At 47.4% G+C, this 17,284-nt stretch overlaps 1 protein-coding gene across 1 annotated transcript in view; it reads left to right on the forward strand.

Annotated features, from left to right (window-relative positions):
- The first annotated feature begins 2,287 nt into the window (after nucleotides 1–2,287).
- Nucleotides 2,288–17,284, forward strand: part of AACS (acetoacetyl-CoA synthetase) — a 58,985-nt gene continuing 43,988 nt past the window's right edge. Inside the window, exons 1-3 of the mRNA XM_084820485.1 lie at nucleotides 2,288–2,485; nucleotides 11,878–11,981; nucleotides 13,365–13,485. Of these exons, the coding sequence (XP_084676611.1) occupies nucleotides 2,368–2,485; nucleotides 11,878–11,981; nucleotides 13,365–13,485 (343 nt within the window). The 5' untranslated portion in view covers nucleotides 2,288–2,367. The remainder of the gene's footprint in view (nucleotides 2,486–11,877; nucleotides 11,982–13,364; nucleotides 13,486–17,284) is intronic.

Genomic DNA, 17,284 nt, shown 5'->3' on the forward strand with positions numbered 1-17,284 from the left:
TATGGGTCTGGGGAGCCACCATGAGATTTCCCATAATGCCCCTGACATAGCATCCCTCCAGGGTATTATGGGAAATTAAAATGGTGGCTGCAAGAATTTGCCATGTAAGCCTGACCATGGGGCACTGATATAGGAGGGGATCTATAGGAGTTTGCTGGGGATGGTCTCAAACCTAGAACCTGCCCTGATCCCAAATACATTTACCTGGAAGTAAGCCTCATTAGGTTTAAACCTCCCCTACCCATGTGTGCTGGTCTCAATTGGATTGGGCCCCCACACACTTACTACAGAGTAAGAAAAAGGGAGGGTCAGCTGCACGCTACATATTCATGTAGTTTGAGCCTGAGAGGTGAGCACCAATGATGTAAGGTGGCCCATGTGTCTCTTTTACAGAGGACGGTTCTCTATTTAAAAGGCTGGCCCATCCAAACCCATCCCATCCATGGACCATGAGAAAGAAAAACAGGGGTGGTGACTAAATTATAGTAATTATTCCAAGATTTGTATCTATACCTATAAATTAGCACATTTCATGAGAACATGTGTCCTCATGTGTCCTTCTTTTTGGTGATGCACAAGTGGCCACCCAACATTGAAGGCCCAGTCAGTTTTGAAAGCACCGTGGAGAGCGTCAAAAGGAGAGGCTTGAGATCTCTTTGAAAATTAATAATCTGGTGCCTCCGGGATCTGCTGCCTCCTCAGATGGGTGCCACACCTTGCACTCACCCAGCAGGGCTCTTCTTACGTTCCTATGTTCTCTGGGGTCTCAGGCACTTTCCTGTCACCTGATGCTTTTAACTGCAGTTTCCAGGCCCCGAACTTCAGACCTTCTGCATGGAAAACATATGCTCTACCACTGAGCTATCGTCCCTCCCCATGGCAGAAAGGATTCGATTTATTTATATTTCTACCTTCCACAAAATTCAAGGCAGTGCGGTGGTGTAGTGTAGTGGCTATGAGACCAAACTATGGACCAGGAAGTCCCTGGTTCAGATCTCACCGCTGCCATGAACTCACCAGGTGGCCTTAGGCAAACTGCCCTCTCTAAGCCTCAGCAGCCCCCCACCATCTGCAAGGGAAATAGGCAGGATATAAGCGTTCTAAATTACTTAACATAAATAATATATTAACCTTACAGGGTTGTTGGAAGGATTACACCTGGGTAATGCATTTGAGTCTCTTTGAATACTTGAAAGTGCTATGTGTTACATATTTATTATATGCATATGCTTTTTATAGTAGGGGTGGACAACTTGTAGCTCTCCAGAACTCCCATCAGCCCTAGCCAGCTCAGCCAATGGTGAGGAATGATGGGCGTTGCAGTCCAACAAAATCTGGAGGCCAACAAATTGCTCGCTTTTTTTTTTTTTATAAGATCTCATTCCTTCCTTCCAGTTCTATGCCCAGCTTTTGATAGATTCTGCAACATTGGTCTGCCGCATGAGCCTTGTTTAAGAGCAAGCTTGGCCATGCCTGCTGGGGATGATGGGAGTTGTAGTTCAATGCAAGCAAAGGGCGCCAGATTGGGGAAGTCTGCTTTAAAAATAAAGCATTCGCAGCACTGTCACCAAACTCCAACCCCCAGAATCCTTTGAGGGGAGACCCTGCTCAGTTAAAACTGGCACAAAACCGATATAAAAATGTGCAGTGTGGCAGGGATGTCCCGCATTATAACTCCCTTGCCTTTTTATACCTGAATACCCCTCCTCCAGCTCAGTTAATATGCATATCCTATGCACGTGAGCTTCTGATTCCCCAGATGTGGGCATGATTCTAATTCCCCGGTTGTGCGGTCCATGTTAAATTCTTCGAGAAAAGGATTTTTAATTCATTTTAAATTCTTCTCGAACAGAACCGATAGTTGCTTTCAGAGACCTTGTTGCGATCTCTGACTCTCAGCTGTTGGGGGGCATCAGGTTTTCCTAAGCGCCCAGAGTTCAGCACCCAACGATCCCTCACGTATGCGTTTGGGTTACATGCATGTGATACGCACATCCATGTGCGCTAAGGCATGCTTCACAGCAAGGCCCATTTCTCAAGTGATGAACGGATGCCCTGTCATGCTGGCTTGGAGAGGTGAAGGCCCAGAAGCGCAAAAAAAAGAAGGAACATTTGCACGCTCTTTCTGCGGGTGTCCCTCATCTCCCACCCCCACGTTTCCCAGCCCCACCTTCCTTATATGCTCCGCGCACTCTTTCTTGCTTCCCTCCGCCTTCGGCGGAAGCTTACTCCAGGACCCGGGACGGCGAGGCGTCCTTTTTAAGGCGCTACCAGGAGGCGGGGCCCCGCAGTCCGTCTTGAGCCGAGCGAGCGGACGCGTCTCTGCCCGGCGCGCCGCAGACGACCAGCCCCGCGCCCAACCTCGCCATGTCCGGGGAGCTGGAGATCATGGAGTCGCGGGCGATGTGGGAGCCGGACTCCAAACGCAACACCAATATGGATCAGTTCCGGGCAGCGGTGGCTGCGGCTTATGGCATCAGCCTGGGTGAGTCTTTTTTGGGGGGGAATCAATAATAGTGGTGGTGATGGTGATGATAGATGCAATAATAATAATAATAATAATAGGTGCTAAAGGAGGAGTCTGCGGGATGCATTCCTGCCCATCAAGATATACGTGCGTTTCTCCTGATGTCTGCATGCACAGAGGCAGCTAAGGTCTTATTCTTCTTTCTTTTGCCTGGTGCAAGGTGGGAGGATGCAGCCCTGGTAATGCAAGGTTTGAATCAGTAGGGTTGTGGCCTGGGGGATGTAGGCAAACCTGGAGCACGGCGGGTAGGAAATGTGTGGCCCTCCAGATGTTGGATTGCGACAGCCCTCGCCAGCTGGGAGGGGATGATGGGTTTTGCCTGTCCCAGCAACTTTTGGAGGGCGGTGCGTTCCCTGGCTTTAGCAGGTGAACTGCTGTAAGGCAGGGTCAGGCTTAATGGCAAGGTAAGATGGCAAATACTGTTTATCCAGTTCGCCGTGGTAGCTAAATATTAACACAGGAGGGTGCCTTAGACTGAGGCAGACCCGTGGTCCATCTAGCCCAGTGTTGTCAACACTGACTAGCAGCAGCGGCTCTCCAGGTTTCAGGCAGGGGTTTTTCTGGCCTTACCTGGAGATGCCAGGGATTGAACTCAGGGCCCTTATGCATGCAAAGCAAGGGCTCTACCGCTGAACTATAGGCCTCTCCCTAATTGGAAGGGGATGAAGCCCAGAATATGTGCCAGAGTCACAGGAACATAGGAAGCTGCCTTTTACTGAGTCAAACCCTTGGTCCATCTAGCCCAGTATTGTCAACACTGACCGGCAGCAGTGACTCCAGGGATTCAGGCAGGGGTTTTTCCAGCCCAACCTGGAGATGCTGGGAATGGAACCGGGGACCTTATGTATGCAAAGCAGGGGCTCAGCCACTGAGCTATGGCCTTTTCCCCAAAGCTACAGTCCCATAAGCAGTGTAATGTTTCTGATGGGGGTCTTTCTCAGGAGGAAACGGGGATCGAACCTGGGACCTCCAGCATGCAAGGTATGTGCTCTACCACTAGGAACAATGGAACATAGGTCATCTAGCCCAGTAGTGTTGCCACTGCCTGGCAGCATCTCTTCAGGGTTTCAGAAAGGAGTTTTTTCAGCCCTACCTGGAGATGCCGGGGATCGCATCTCGGACCTTCTGCATGCAAAGCAGGGGCTCTACCACTGAGCTACAGCCCCTCCTGAATGGAGCCTCCATGTTCAGAGCAGTATACCTTTGAGCGGGGCAGGCAATTGTGGGGTACGGCTGCTGCCTTGGTGCTTTGTTTATGGGCTACCTTGGGGCCTCTGGCTGGCTTCTGTGCGAAACAGTGTTTGTTCATATATCCGAATGTTCCTATATTTTTTGAAGGTCCAATTCTTCACAAAGCATCTTGCTATATATAATCCAGTACAAGTCCAGTTTAAAAAGCAGTAAAAATCCAGGTAGAAGTAAAGCCATCACAAAAACATCAGCAAAGGGAAAAAAGAAAAGCAAAAGCAAAAAGAATTAGACAAATCCAGGGCCAGGCTATCAATGGCTACTAGTCATGATGGTTGTAAGTTTCCTCCACTATCAGAGGCAGTATGCCCTGGTGTACCAGTTGTTGGGGAACAGGTGAGGGACAGTGCTATTGCACTCATTCCTGCTTGTGGACTTCCCACGGGTGCTTTGTGGGTTTAATTTTTGTGAACCACCCAGAGCGCTTCGGCTATTGGGCAGTCTAGAAATAAATAAATAAATGTAGTTGGCCACTGTGCAACCAGAATGTTGGACTGGATAGCTCTGCCTTTCCCATCCTGGTGCTCTCCTGATGTTTTGGACTACAACTCCCAGGTTCCCTGACCATTGGCCATGCTGGTTGGGCCTGACGGGAGTTGACATCCCATGCATTTGTGGGCACCAGGTTAGAGAAGGCTGAGACACCGTTGGGCTGATCCACCATGGCTCTTCTGATGTTCTTATCCAGCTAACATATTAATTAATTAATTAATTACATTTATCCCACCTTCTTTCTGTCATGGAAAGCTACGTGTGGTTCCCCGATGGTCTCCCCTCCAAGCACTGACCAGACCCAGACCTGCTTAGCTTCAGCAAGGTGGCCGCCTCATGTGCCTTCAGACTGTGCCCTGGAACCAGTAACTTAACCTGACAAAAGCTTGCTGAAGAAGTCTTCAGTTGCTGGTGGAACACAACTAAGTGAGGGAGATAATCTAATCTAAGCCCTTGGACAAGGTTGGTGTCAAGGGTAGGCATGGCTGGGCACCTGCCAAGGGCCCGCACCCTAGCAGGGGCCCACTGACAAGAGCCCCCTGGAGTTGCTCGTCCCCTTCACCATTGCAGCCTGCTTGTCCATCTCCCTCTCGCTCTGGTCCAGACAGTGGTGGTGGTGGTGGTGGTGGTGAGAAGGAGGAGCAGCGGATGCCCCTGCCTGCTTGCTCACTGGCTCTCCACCTGTCAAGCCAACAAGTGGTGCAACGACGAGAAAAAGGAAGGGCAGTAGCCTCTGCGGGTGGTGAGAAGGTAGATTCGCTGAAGGAGGGGGGCCCATTGAGGGCCTGTATTGGCACCAGGAGCGTAGCCAAGTCATTTGTCGTGTTAGAGGGGCCTAGAGATCCATAATGATTGCCTAAGTTCATTATTGGTGCAATTCCCATGCCAGTAAGCCTCTGAGCATGTGCGGATGAGTCAAAAGGCCGTCAACAGCCTTCTTGGGGCATTCCTTGCTAATGAGGAGAGTCTTTATCTCTGATGTGCCTGGGAAGCGAAGTCTGTTTACTTTGAGAACCAAACACTGCTAGCCTATGCAGGGAATGAATGCGAGGGGCGCGTGCTGCTGGAACGCCGCTTATTGCTAACCTGTAGAGTATAAGACCCATTGTACCCAGTGGCTCGGGGTTCAGAGAAGCTGTCTGATCCAACAATTGGGTACGCCTGTGTGCTGTAAGTTACCCAATAAAGTACTCCTCATAAGTAAATCTTAGGGTCTGATTTATCACTATCTTGGCACGTCTAACCTAAGAGTTCAACGCCCACTGCAGGAGTGATACAGGGCATCTTGCCTGCTCCAAAACCTGGAAGCTGCACTACCTTTTGGGCAGGGGGTTTCACCTGTGGGGTGCAGCCACAGGAAAGGGCTGCTCGCATGTTGCCACCAACCTTACCCAGAATGCAGTGACAGGCATCAGAGTGCTACAGCATCTGATCTTAGAGGATGGGCAGATTCCTGTGGGAGGAGAGTGTCGCTCAGGTACCTTGATCCCAAGCTGTAAAGGTAATAACCAGCACCTTGAATTGTGCTCGGTATTGTATCCTCGGACCTTCTGGTTTGCTGTTACGTCTTGGAAGCATGGCTGCTCTCATGTCCTTTGATATTGTTAGGTTTGCATCTCTATCGTTTCTCTGTTAACCTTGCTGGTTCAGCAACACCCCTTCCAATTGTACCCATGCCTCTTAAAAAAGGAGAAAGAAAAGGCAATGGAATGTACAATAATTTAAAAAGAAGGATGGTAAAGGCTCATCTGAGAACGTGCTTTTTCCCTCTTTGTCGGCTGTCTCCATGCACTTTGATTTATGGAGCAGGCCCAATATTTAAGGAGCAGGCCCTTGCACAAGACTGAGGCCTGGTACCTTGCGGTAGAAACTGCACACTGCTATCACTTAAAAATAAAAAATAGTTCCCTAATGGAACACCTTCCCTTCTATCAACCTGCCCATTCGACTGAGATCCCCAGTTCAGGACCATTGGGTCAACTCATTGTCCGCCCAGGTTCATTTTATTTATTGCATTTATATATTGCTCAGTAGCTGAACCTCTCTGGGAGTCAACCAAGGAGAGCAGGGCCTTTTCTGTTGTGGCACCCCACCTTTGGAATTCGCATCCCCTTGCAGTGGGACAGGAGCTGTCCTTCATGGTGTTTAGGCACCGGTTGAAAGCCTATCTGTGTACCCAGGCATTTGCTGATTTTAAAACCTAGTTTTGTGGTTTTCGTCTTTGTCTTTTATTTCATTTGAATGTGTTTTTGTGCACCGCCCTGATAATATAGGGTGGTATATAATTATTTAATAAAACAAGCTAATTTTCACAGAAATATGGTTCCCTTTCCTGACACAGGTGAACAAAAGAGTGAGGACTTTTAGACCACCAATATCCAAGATACCATTTTTGAGGGATGCGTTATTTTAGGCAACAAGTTGTGCAAAGAAAATCTTAGGGTGCAATCCTATGCATTGTTAGTTAGTAAAAAGTCCTACAACTCCCAGCATTCCCCAGCAAGCCATACTGGGAGTTGTAGGACTTTTTTCTCTCTAAACACGCATAGGATTGTGCCCTTAGTATACTACATATAAGTTGGACTTGTATACTGAACACATGTATAATAGAGGAGAATGACTCATTGTACCCTTGTTTTCGGTTTATATATTTTGTTTGTTAAAACCAGACAAAAATAGATTTGCAAAAGAAATTGCGCACTGCTCCTGCATTCCATGACGACGCCCTGAGAACACTTGTCAATTTATTTTTTTACACAGACACCTTCCGAAGTATGTAACCTCTGGCGGCACCTCACATTGCAGTTCACACGTTTGTCTATATTCCACACCTGCCTGAACTTGCAAGGTTATCACTGGGTGTGTTGTTTGTGAAGTGGGTGGGGAGTTGGACCCTGGAAAATAATAATTTATTCAAGTATTTATTATACCTCTCTTCAGTTTTTTTAAAAGAACCTCTCAGAGGACTTCCATTTCAAAGCCGAACAAAAACAAAACAGTTTGAAATCCACAGTGATAAAAATAGACAGAACAGCAACCTAATCAGCTAGGGGAAATGACGTGGACAATACTTTCGGTATCTGATGCAGTATCAAGTATGATAACTAATGTTTGTATAGTATCCTGTATAAATATTAGTAACATTTATATAGGCATCCTCTCAGTTAACCTGTAAAGTATATTGCGGTGGGGTGACCAGGCATTTCCTGGTTCATGCTCTTTAGCAGCTTTACTGAAATTGGTGGCCTCCAGCAGTGACTACAACTCATAAGAACCAGGTTGGAGAAGGCTGCCTTATACCAGGGTGAGACAATTTCCCCCGGCAATTTCCCCATTCTTGTCTGCTCTGATTAGTGGTGGCTCTCCAGGGTCTCATGATGACGAAGATCTGCCGCCTGAACCTTTTCACCGAGGAATTCTGGCGGTTATCTCCAGTAGGAGATAACAGATTCCACTGCAGCCCTGTCAGATTGTGCGGCCCTGTTCTAAAGCACGTCACTCTTCACTAAGGAAATCAGCATTTTCTGTTTGCCTCTTTATCTTTTTTTTGTATTGTGAACATTTTATTGTATTTGACTAATAGTCATTATGAGCAACATAACTTAAAACATAATGCAATAACAGAATGTAAACAGAGATCAAGTGAACAAATCACCTGTGCAGTCCACTGCAATAGCACTCAGAATGAGTGCATGGATATGATTTGTGGTGATAGCAAAGCCATTTTGTGTGTAGCATAAGGGTGATAGTCTGACAGTAACCAACAGATCTTCACAGAGATACTTTTACCCTGTAAGGACGTCAAAATCTGTCCCAGGAATCTCTATCTGGGATTTTGATATAGAAGCAAAAGTAAGAGTTTGCAGAGATTGAGCTCCTTCATGATCCATTTTAACCAAATAATACCACTGAGAAAAGTTTGAAAACTTAATTAGATCTAGGTCCTGCCTGTTATCTATTCCATAAATCCAATCCCTCAATTTCTTTTTGGCTCCCAGTACAGTAAAAATATCTGGTAAAAGGTTTTTGGAGGTTAGCAACTCTTGGCATGACTTAACCCAGCTACCCTTCTTCATTTTTGAATACGCAAAGCATGGGGAGGTAATCTTCTGGCTTGTCCAGGACCCTCTTATAATACAGAAGGGCTGCCTTCTGAGCACCAGTGCCTACTGATACCATGCCTGTTTTTGCCCTGAGGAAGGGGGCTGGGGTCCCTGGGGGTACTGCTAGTAAGGATCTCAAAAACGTGTTCTGACAAGCCTCCAACTCCTTCAAATTGTTATGCCTGACCCCCCCCAAATCTCAGTCCCATGTTGGATTTGAGCAACCACTTTTCCAAGATACACTTTCAGTGCTGGAGCCACCAACCTGCCTCCCATGGAGAAGAAAAATTTCAAGATAGCTCGAGCTGTCTCCTGTGCTGTTATTCTAATGTTCTGGAGCTGAATTTTCTAAGAGCCTGTCTTGTCAGAATATACACCCAGGTACTTGAAGGAGGAAACCTGCTCTATCTTATTTCCATCCGGCCTCCAGTTGTACCTGGGGGGACGTTGACCAAAGACCAACACCTTGGATTTAGCATCGTTAATTGTGAGCTATTCCATTTGGCAGAAATCATAAAGTTTGTTCTCTTCAGCCCAGTTTTGTTCAGGGAGAGCAGTACCAAGTCATTTGCGTAGATTAATATCGCAACTTTATGGTTGCCTATTGTGGGAGGGAAGTACTCTGGCCAATTTAACACACTGAACAAATGTGGGGCCAACAAGCAACCTTGTTTGACTCCTTTGGGTGTACAGATTTCTTCTGACAATCTCCCATCTGAGCTAACCTTTACCCTCATAGTTGTGTTGGTATACAATTCCCGAATTAGGAATAGCAGTCTCTTATCAATATAGGTCTCTGCAAACTTATCCCACAGTTGACTCTTACTGATTGAATCAAAGGTTGAGGAGAAGTCCATGAAAGCCGCGAAGAGCCCTTTGGAAGGACCAGTAAATTTATTTATAAATTAAATGGTGCAAAACAAAGATCTGATCCACAGCGCTACGGCCTTTCCTAAACCCAGCTTGTTCCTGATGTAAAATATTTTCAACTTCTGGAGGAGGAAACGGCTATAGATCTTGGAGCTGACATCCAGTAAACTGACTGGCCGATAGTTCTGAGGCTTAGATTTACCTCCTTTCTTGTGAATTGGAAGTATCATGCTCAACTTCCATCCTTCAGGGAAGATTCCCGTGGTATTAATATGAGAGAATAATTTTGCTAACAGAGGTGCCCACCATTCAGGATTACTCTTAAAAACCTCCGGTGGGATCATATCTTCCCTAGGTGTTTTGCACGCTGCTAAGGCATGGATAAGTTTGCTCACTTCTTGTTCTGTGACTGGGGGTCATTCTGGGTGTGCTGCCAAAACCTGGAAGAAAGTTGAACCATTTCTGCCAGTACTTATACCATTTCCAAAAATGTTACTAAAATAAGTATGCCAGGTATTAGCTGGAATACAGGCCTCTAATGTGGGATGTGCTCCCATATCTATTATAGTAATCAAGTCCCAAAACTTTCTGCCATTCCTTTCCATGGCTGCAAGACCCAACTCCCTCCGCTGAACCGTCATAAACGTCATTTTTTTCTTTCTAAGAAGGTTCTTGTAAGCTAAGTGACGGGAAGCCAATGCTTCCAAATCTGCTTCCAGCTTCAGCTGCCTTACCCTCCTAGTTAATTGAGACAGGTTCCTTTTAGCTTGTCTGCATTCTGTGTCATACCACCCAACTTTATGAGAGACCAATCCAAGTTGATGGACTGTTCTTGTTAGGACTGGCCTCTCCTCCTCATTTAGCAGGTTAAAAGTCTGTGGATGGATGGCTTGCCCTTTAGTAGACCTGCAGCATCATCTTCCACTCCATCAGTTCCCAGGATGGATTGATATATATACTCTTAACATTTGTTCCCAGAGAAAATACCAAAAGGGTTGTGTGCGTGACCTCTGCTGTTTGGAGTGGCTGTCGTTAACTAGGAAGACATTTGGTTTTGTTTGTGTTCCGTAAGATCCTCGGTTTCCCTAATGCGCGAAGGGAGGTATTAACCACTTCTCAACTAACAAATGTGGTACCTAATGACTCACAAATATGGAAGCTAATGACTGTTCCTAATAGGAACAGGTGGCGTTCACAATTGATGTACCTTATTGCTGGATGTAGCTAGAGATGTGAGACCCAGAAAAAAGACGGGAAAACATGGGGGGCCCCCCGAAAAATTCTCAAAGAACTGTCACCCCCATTTTTGGGGGGGATGTTTGGAAAATTTGGGGGAAAAAACGTGTCCCCCCCCCCCGAATTTTTCTGGTTCCCTTCCCTCACGTTTTCTGGGTTTTCCCTTGCCTTCACCTCTCTTGGTTTTGCTCCTAGCTACTGTGTAGGTTGAGAAACAAAGGGCTTGGGATAGAGATAAATAAATATAATAAACTAGTTTTGATATGTCCAAGAAAGGGCCAATCTAACATACAGCAGGGGACAGTGAAGTGGCGCAGTCCTGAGGTGGTAGAACGGACTGTACCATTTTGGACTGGAGCTGGTGGATTGTGTCTTTTTTAATGCTCCCGTATATGGAAAAAAAATCCCTGGAAGTAGAAGATCGGTGCAGAAGGGTGTGGCTTGTGCCAGGAACTCTCTTCCCAGATGTCCTAGCTCTTGTATGACAGAGAGGCTCAGAAATGGCACACCCAGTCTTCAGCTAGAAGTACCACAGTTCATTCTGTTGCTTCATTTTTCTGCATGTGGGGACCAGGCCCCAATTTATTTATTTTATTACTACATTTATATCCTGCTTTTTCCCCTCTTGCAAGGAACCCAAGGTGGCTTACATGGTCCTTCTCCTCTCCATCCCCACAACAACCCTGTGAGGGAGGTTAGGCTGAGAGTCAGTGACTGGTCTGTGTATCCTCGTAATTTGGCCTCCACCCAGTTTTCTATAAGTTCCTCACTGCTTCTTTATTTGCCTTAGTCAAGGCTGTAACACAGCCTCCCTTGACACCGGCACCTTCCAGTTGTTTTAGACTACAACTCCAATCATTCCCAGCCGGCTGGCTGAGGTTGATGGGAAGGGTAGTCCAGAGCAGCCGGTGGACATTAGCTGCAGCTGGTTTTACTTCTTGGAAATAATGAGCATGTTTAACAAATTCCTGGAGGAAAAGGCTGTCAATGGCTACTAGTCCTGATGGCTGTGTGCTACCTCCAGTACCACAGGCAGTGAGCCTGTGTACACCAGATGCTGGGGAACATGGGTGAAAGGGTGCAGTTGCACTCGTGTCCTGCTTGTGGGTTTCTGGTCGACAGCTGGCTGGCCACTGTGTGAACAGAATGCTGGACTAGATGGACCCTGGCTCTGATCCAGCAGGGCTCTTCTGAAGTTCTTATGTTCTGACGTGTTCTGCATTTCCAAAGTGGCTTTCAATAGAATGGGATATGAAAATACAGAATTAGAAATGGCGAAAGAACAACAGCAGAAGGGCAAAATGCTAAGACAATTAATATAAGTCATATCTTGGGCTGCAAGCCCTGAGTATATTATGTGACTCTAGACCATAATTGAAATATGATCTATTTAACTTACAGCCAACTACAGTGAATTGTACCACTGGTCAGTGGAGCGTTATCCAGATTTCTGGGCGGAGTTTTGGAAATTCAGCGGGATTGTCTTCTCCCGCTTGTACGACGAGGTAAGCCGTCACGGATCTGAGCCTTCAGCTCCGTTTCAGCGGTGCTTTGGGTAAAGATACGCCTGTTGTAAAGTGAGCGCAGAGTGGAATGCCTCGCCCGAGCAAGAAGTGGGAGTCGTGGGCCTGTTGATCACAAATGTGCGTGTGACCCAACGCTGGAGGACTCTCAGCTGCGCGAGTGAGCTGCCCCCACTGAAAACCGTGTTGTCAGGGCTGGATGTGTGGTGGCGCTATCAAGTTAATCCCTTGAGGTTGCATTAATCCAGTGACGCATGTTCACGTGTGAATAGGGACTGGAGAAGAGTTGACCCAGTCGCCACGCGTGGGTGTGTTTCTGTGGCTGGCTACCTGGATTTGGGGGTGGGCGTCTGTGGGTTTTTCTTTTAAAATGCCGCAGTTGGGTAATGCCTTGATTAGGACCAACCAGAACTCCACAAAACTGTGCAAGCTCTTGAGTTCTCCAGAACTCTTCATCGGGCCAGGTGGTACAAAAGGCAGCGGATGGAGGAAGGGAAGAGCTGCCTTTAGACCAGTTTCCTGTTCTGTTCACAGCCCTTGCATTAGCCCTCCTAAAACTTGGAGATAGGAAGCTGCCTTATACCGAGTCAGACCCTTGGTCCATAGCCCGTGTTGTCGACACTGACCGGCAGCAGCAGCTCTCCAGGGTTTCAGGCAGGATTCTTTCCTGCCCTAGCTGGAGGTGCTGCGGATCGAACCTGCGACCTTCTGCATGCAAAGCAGATGCTCTGCCATGGCCCCTCCCTGAATCTGATCTGAACCTTAAACTTAACTGAAGTCGGGGGAAAGAGGAGCTGCCTGCATTGGCAGACAGATGCGGTGGGACTAGCAAACATCTCCACTTAATCAGGCGGGTGAATGGCTGGAATGTGGCTGGAGAAAGGGAGCGACCATGGGATGGGGCCTTCTTAGGGAAAGGGGTAACTCTAAAGGGCAGACGTCTGCAACCTGGTGCCCTCCAGATGTTTTAGACTGCAGTTCCCAGCCAGTGTGGTCAGTGGTCAGGGCTGCTGGGAGTTGTAGTCCCAAACGTTTGGAGGGCAACAGGTTGGAAGAGGCTGCTGTAGACGTTAGGAGAAAAATGTTTGCATCCCTTTTCCAAACTGGTGCTCTCCAGATGTGTTGGGATGTGATGCACTTCCTTCACAGCCAGTTGCCGTCCAGCACATCTGGAGGGGGAAAGTTGCTCTGGACTTTAATGCAAGCTGTCAACTTATGTGGGACTACCGACAAAGGGGTGGCGGGGAAAGCCAGCCTGGCTTTTGAGGCTTGTGAACCCCCCCGCCCCCTCCCAGTAGCAGGCCTCGACTGCCTTGTGAGTGCAAAGCTCTTCTCTCCTGAGGATGTCTGGTATTCTTCCGTCAGGTGATTGACCCTTCGAAGGGCATCGCGGATATTCCGGAGTGGTTTAAAGGCAGCCGGTTAAACTACGCGGAAAACCTCTTGAAGCACAAAGAGAACGATAAAATCGCCCTTTATGCAGCGCGTAAGTAGCCTTTGCGAATCTTGGTGTTTTTTAACCATGACATTTTATTTCAAAATAAAGTTAACGCAGCAAAGGCAACAAAAACAAGAACATACATAATAATAAATCCAAATCATTAAAGAAGCAAAGGAATTCACCAGTTATACATCTTAGTTCGTAAGTGGTAGGCTTACAGTAAAATAACTGAAGCAAGAGCTCAGTACCTAATGAAAGTAAAAATACAAGTTATATACAACCTATAAAAGGAGTGCGTGTATGCCATTTTGTGTGTATGTGTGTATTAATCAGAAAAAATATATGGGCAACTGTACTTGGTTGGAATTTTATCAAAAGTTTGAAGGGCTTCAGCGTAGGAGATAAATGAAACCATGGTGCCGTAATATCATTCTTTGAGTGCGGAATCATAGAGTCACAGAATAGTACGGTTGGAAGGGGCCTATAAGACCCCTGGCGCTGGGAGAATGGGGCTCAGACTTGGAGCCTCCTTGGCGCCAAGAGGCATGTGAGGGAAAACTAGGCCAGCTTCAGGAAGAGCAGTTGCTCCTCCCAGCACTGGCCCAGTCCCCGATGCCTCGTATCTCCGCTGTTATTTTCGATTGGAGATAACAGCAGAGAGAATGTTTAGGTGGCACTTCGTCATCCTGATTTTTAAAAAAGATTTCTAGTTCTCAATGAGTAGCTCAAGAAATATTTGAGGACACAGCAGAGTTGACCAATATCTCAGTGTCTTTGCCTCCTTCAGTTTCTCACTTCTTTGGAAAACTGGCATGAATTACTAAAAAAGAAAACAGAAAACAGAATAAGATAAGCATGATGAAGGATCTGAAACTAAGCAAAAATGTGCAAAGATAATGCAGAGATAAAGATTGGTAGATAACAGCAGGAAATCCTGTAGGAGGTGAGGCCCTGCGCCTCGGAGGAACCTCTGCAGGCCAGAGGTTCCACATCCCTGGTTTAATCCCTCCATAAAATGGGCCACATGCCAACTTGGCCAGTTTTCACAAACAAGGCCCATTCATCACTTGGCGGGTTACGAGTTAGGTAGACCTGCTCTAAACTTCCGTACAACTGAAAGAGACTCTTTCCATAACACTGCAGGGATGCTGTTCCACCTTGCAGGTTTTAGAGATCGCAATCAATTCCCAAACCGGTTTGTACATTTCCGTGTCAGTCCTTCTTTGCCAAACCTGCTTTCCCTCTCCCCTTGGACTTTCTCCAACCTGCTGAAGGTGGGTCTTGAGCAACCAGTGTGCTTGCAGAACTCCTGGTTCTGTTCCCTCCCTCCCTCGGAGTCCTTTAACTGCTCATTCAGAGCTACAGGATTTCAGTGAGTCAGTTGCCCTAATACAGGCATGCAAATAAGCCTGCGGAAGCTGTCTGTGCTTGTCCATGCACACCAGCATCAATCCTTCTTGGTACGTAAGAAATAAGAAGAGCCCTGCTGGATCAGACCAAGGCTTGTGACGTCCAGCATCCTGTTCCTGCGGTGGCCAACCAGCGACCCAAAGGGGAAGCTCACAAGCAGGACATGAGTGCGGGGCCGGCCCTACCATCACACAGAGGTGGCCGCCTCAGGTGGCAGATGTTGGGAGGTGGCAACAAGGTATTGGAGGAGAGAGTTGTGTGCCAAGTGACCCACCCTGTGCCCCTAAGGTAGCCTGCTGCTTCTGGTGTGGCAGAGGATGCTGTCCCACTGCCGGTGTCAAAGAAAGATCCAGCTGCCAGTTCAGTTGGCTTTTGTACGTGGAGTGGGACAGGGTGCCATCTTGTTCTTTGCCTCAGGCAGCAACATGTCTGGAGCGGGCCCTGCACGAGTGCAATAGCACCCTCCCATTCATGTTCTCCAGCAACTGGTATTCAGATCTAAGACATAAAAAGAACGGACCCACAAGTTCTGTCCACCTTCTCCCCTGGCAGTTTTTACTGATCCATATATTTTACTAATTCTGTGGATAAGTGGGACTCATTATTTATTTATTTATTTATTATTAAATTTATTAATCGCCCATCTGGCTGGTCGCCCAGCCACTCTGAGCAATGTACAACATACAATAAAACAGTTTAAAACATTAAAATTCTACAATAAAAACATTTTCTAAAATACCCTAACCCACCCCAAGTGCCTGCCTGAACAATCACGTTTTTAATGCACGTCGGAAGCTCATTAAAGAGGGGGCATGACGGAGTTCCCTAGGGAGGGAGTTCCACAGAGTGGGGGCCACCACAGAAAAGGCCCTCTCCCTCATCCCCACCAGTCTAGCTGTCCTGGCTGATGGGACAGAGAGAAGGCCATCCGAGGCTGATCTTGTCATTAGACGTTGGCTGGATCGCATTGCCTTTCTAGGGCTTCCCAATGCTGTGGTCTTATAGCATAGAGAGGAGGAGAGACTGAACTGTGCCACATGGTCTACGGGGAAGTCCTAGAGTGGTTCAGGAAAGTGTAGAGGAGAGGAACTCCCAGGAGCCTCTTTGGTCCTCATTTAGAGTGGGGACGTAGCCCTCTAGCTCCCCATAGATTCTCCTTATGGTAGAATGTGCACTTTACATGCAGAAGGGCCCAGATTCATTTCCTTGTCTCTCCAGCCTTCCCGGCCAGATGTTTTGGACTGCAGCTCTGAACCACCCCAGCCAGCATGGCCAGGAATGCTGGGAATTGTAGTCCAAATGCTCTGGAGTGCACCAGGTTGGGGAAGGCCATGTTAAATGAGCATTGGGTAACAAGGCCAGGTGAGGCTCCCTTTGGAGACTGTGGAGAGAGGCTGCAGAGTAGGCGGTACCGGGCGAGGTGGTCTCCTGGCCTGACGCTAGATAAAGTAGCTTCCTACATGGTTTCTTCCAGCTGTGATGTGACAGGGCAGACAGAAGATGGAAGGGAAATGGCGATAGTGGTGACCGTAGAGCAGCTCTGGAGGTGTTTGGACTACAGCCCCCTCGTCCTGACAATTTGCCATGCTAGCTGGGGCTGATGGGAGTTGCAGTCCAAAACATTGGGAGGGCCCTGGATTGGGGGAAGCTGTGAACACGCAGCCCAAATTTCCGACCCTAAATGGAAAGTTGCCATTGTCCGCCACTGGTCTGGTTTGCACATTGCAACAACCCATAATTTTTTTAAAGCTGTGAGCTGCAATGAAGGAGGCAGCTTGCATTAGCTGATTGGGAGCTGTTAGGCAAACCAGGGACACTCTGTCCCTGGCTTGTTTAGCATTGCATCTGACCCCAACAAATCAGAGAAAGAACCCATGGTTAGTTCTAGGGTTGTTTCTCTGGCTTGTTGGAGGAGAGACAAGCCAGACTTCCGGGTTCAGAAGCAATGCTAAACAACTCTGGGACAGAGCGTCTGTGGGTTGTTCAGCCTCTCCTGCTTGCAGTGGTTTAAGAAACACTGGGTTTTTGTGATGTGTGAACTGGACCAGTGTCTCTGGATGAGTAGAGGGCTGCTCTCCCTCCATCTCTATGGCAATATATCTTGCATGGGCAAAGAGTGGCAGCCTGTTTGCTTTAATACCTGAAACACCCACAGGACTACTGTGGGATCCTACTCCCCCAGTGGTATTGAGAGGTCTGCATCCTTGTATTTATTTATTATTTATTTGTTACGTTTATATCCCACCTTTTTTCCTCCAAAGAGTCCAAGGCGGTGTACATAGAATCATAGAATAGTAGGGCTGCGAATGGACCCGTGCGTGTGTTTGGTGCAGGTTGCACGATCAATTTATCTATAATAAATGAATATTAACACTCTAGACTAGCATTCCCCAACCTAGCACCCTCCAGATATTTATTTATTTATTTATTTAAA

Source organism: Heloderma suspectum, chromosome 13 (assembly GCF_057233095.1).
Source record: "Heloderma suspectum isolate Gila_16-S chromosome 13, 16-S_ref, whole genome shotgun sequence".
Classification (NCBI taxonomy): Eukaryota; Metazoa; Chordata; class Lepidosauria; order Squamata; family Helodermatidae; genus Heloderma; species Heloderma suspectum.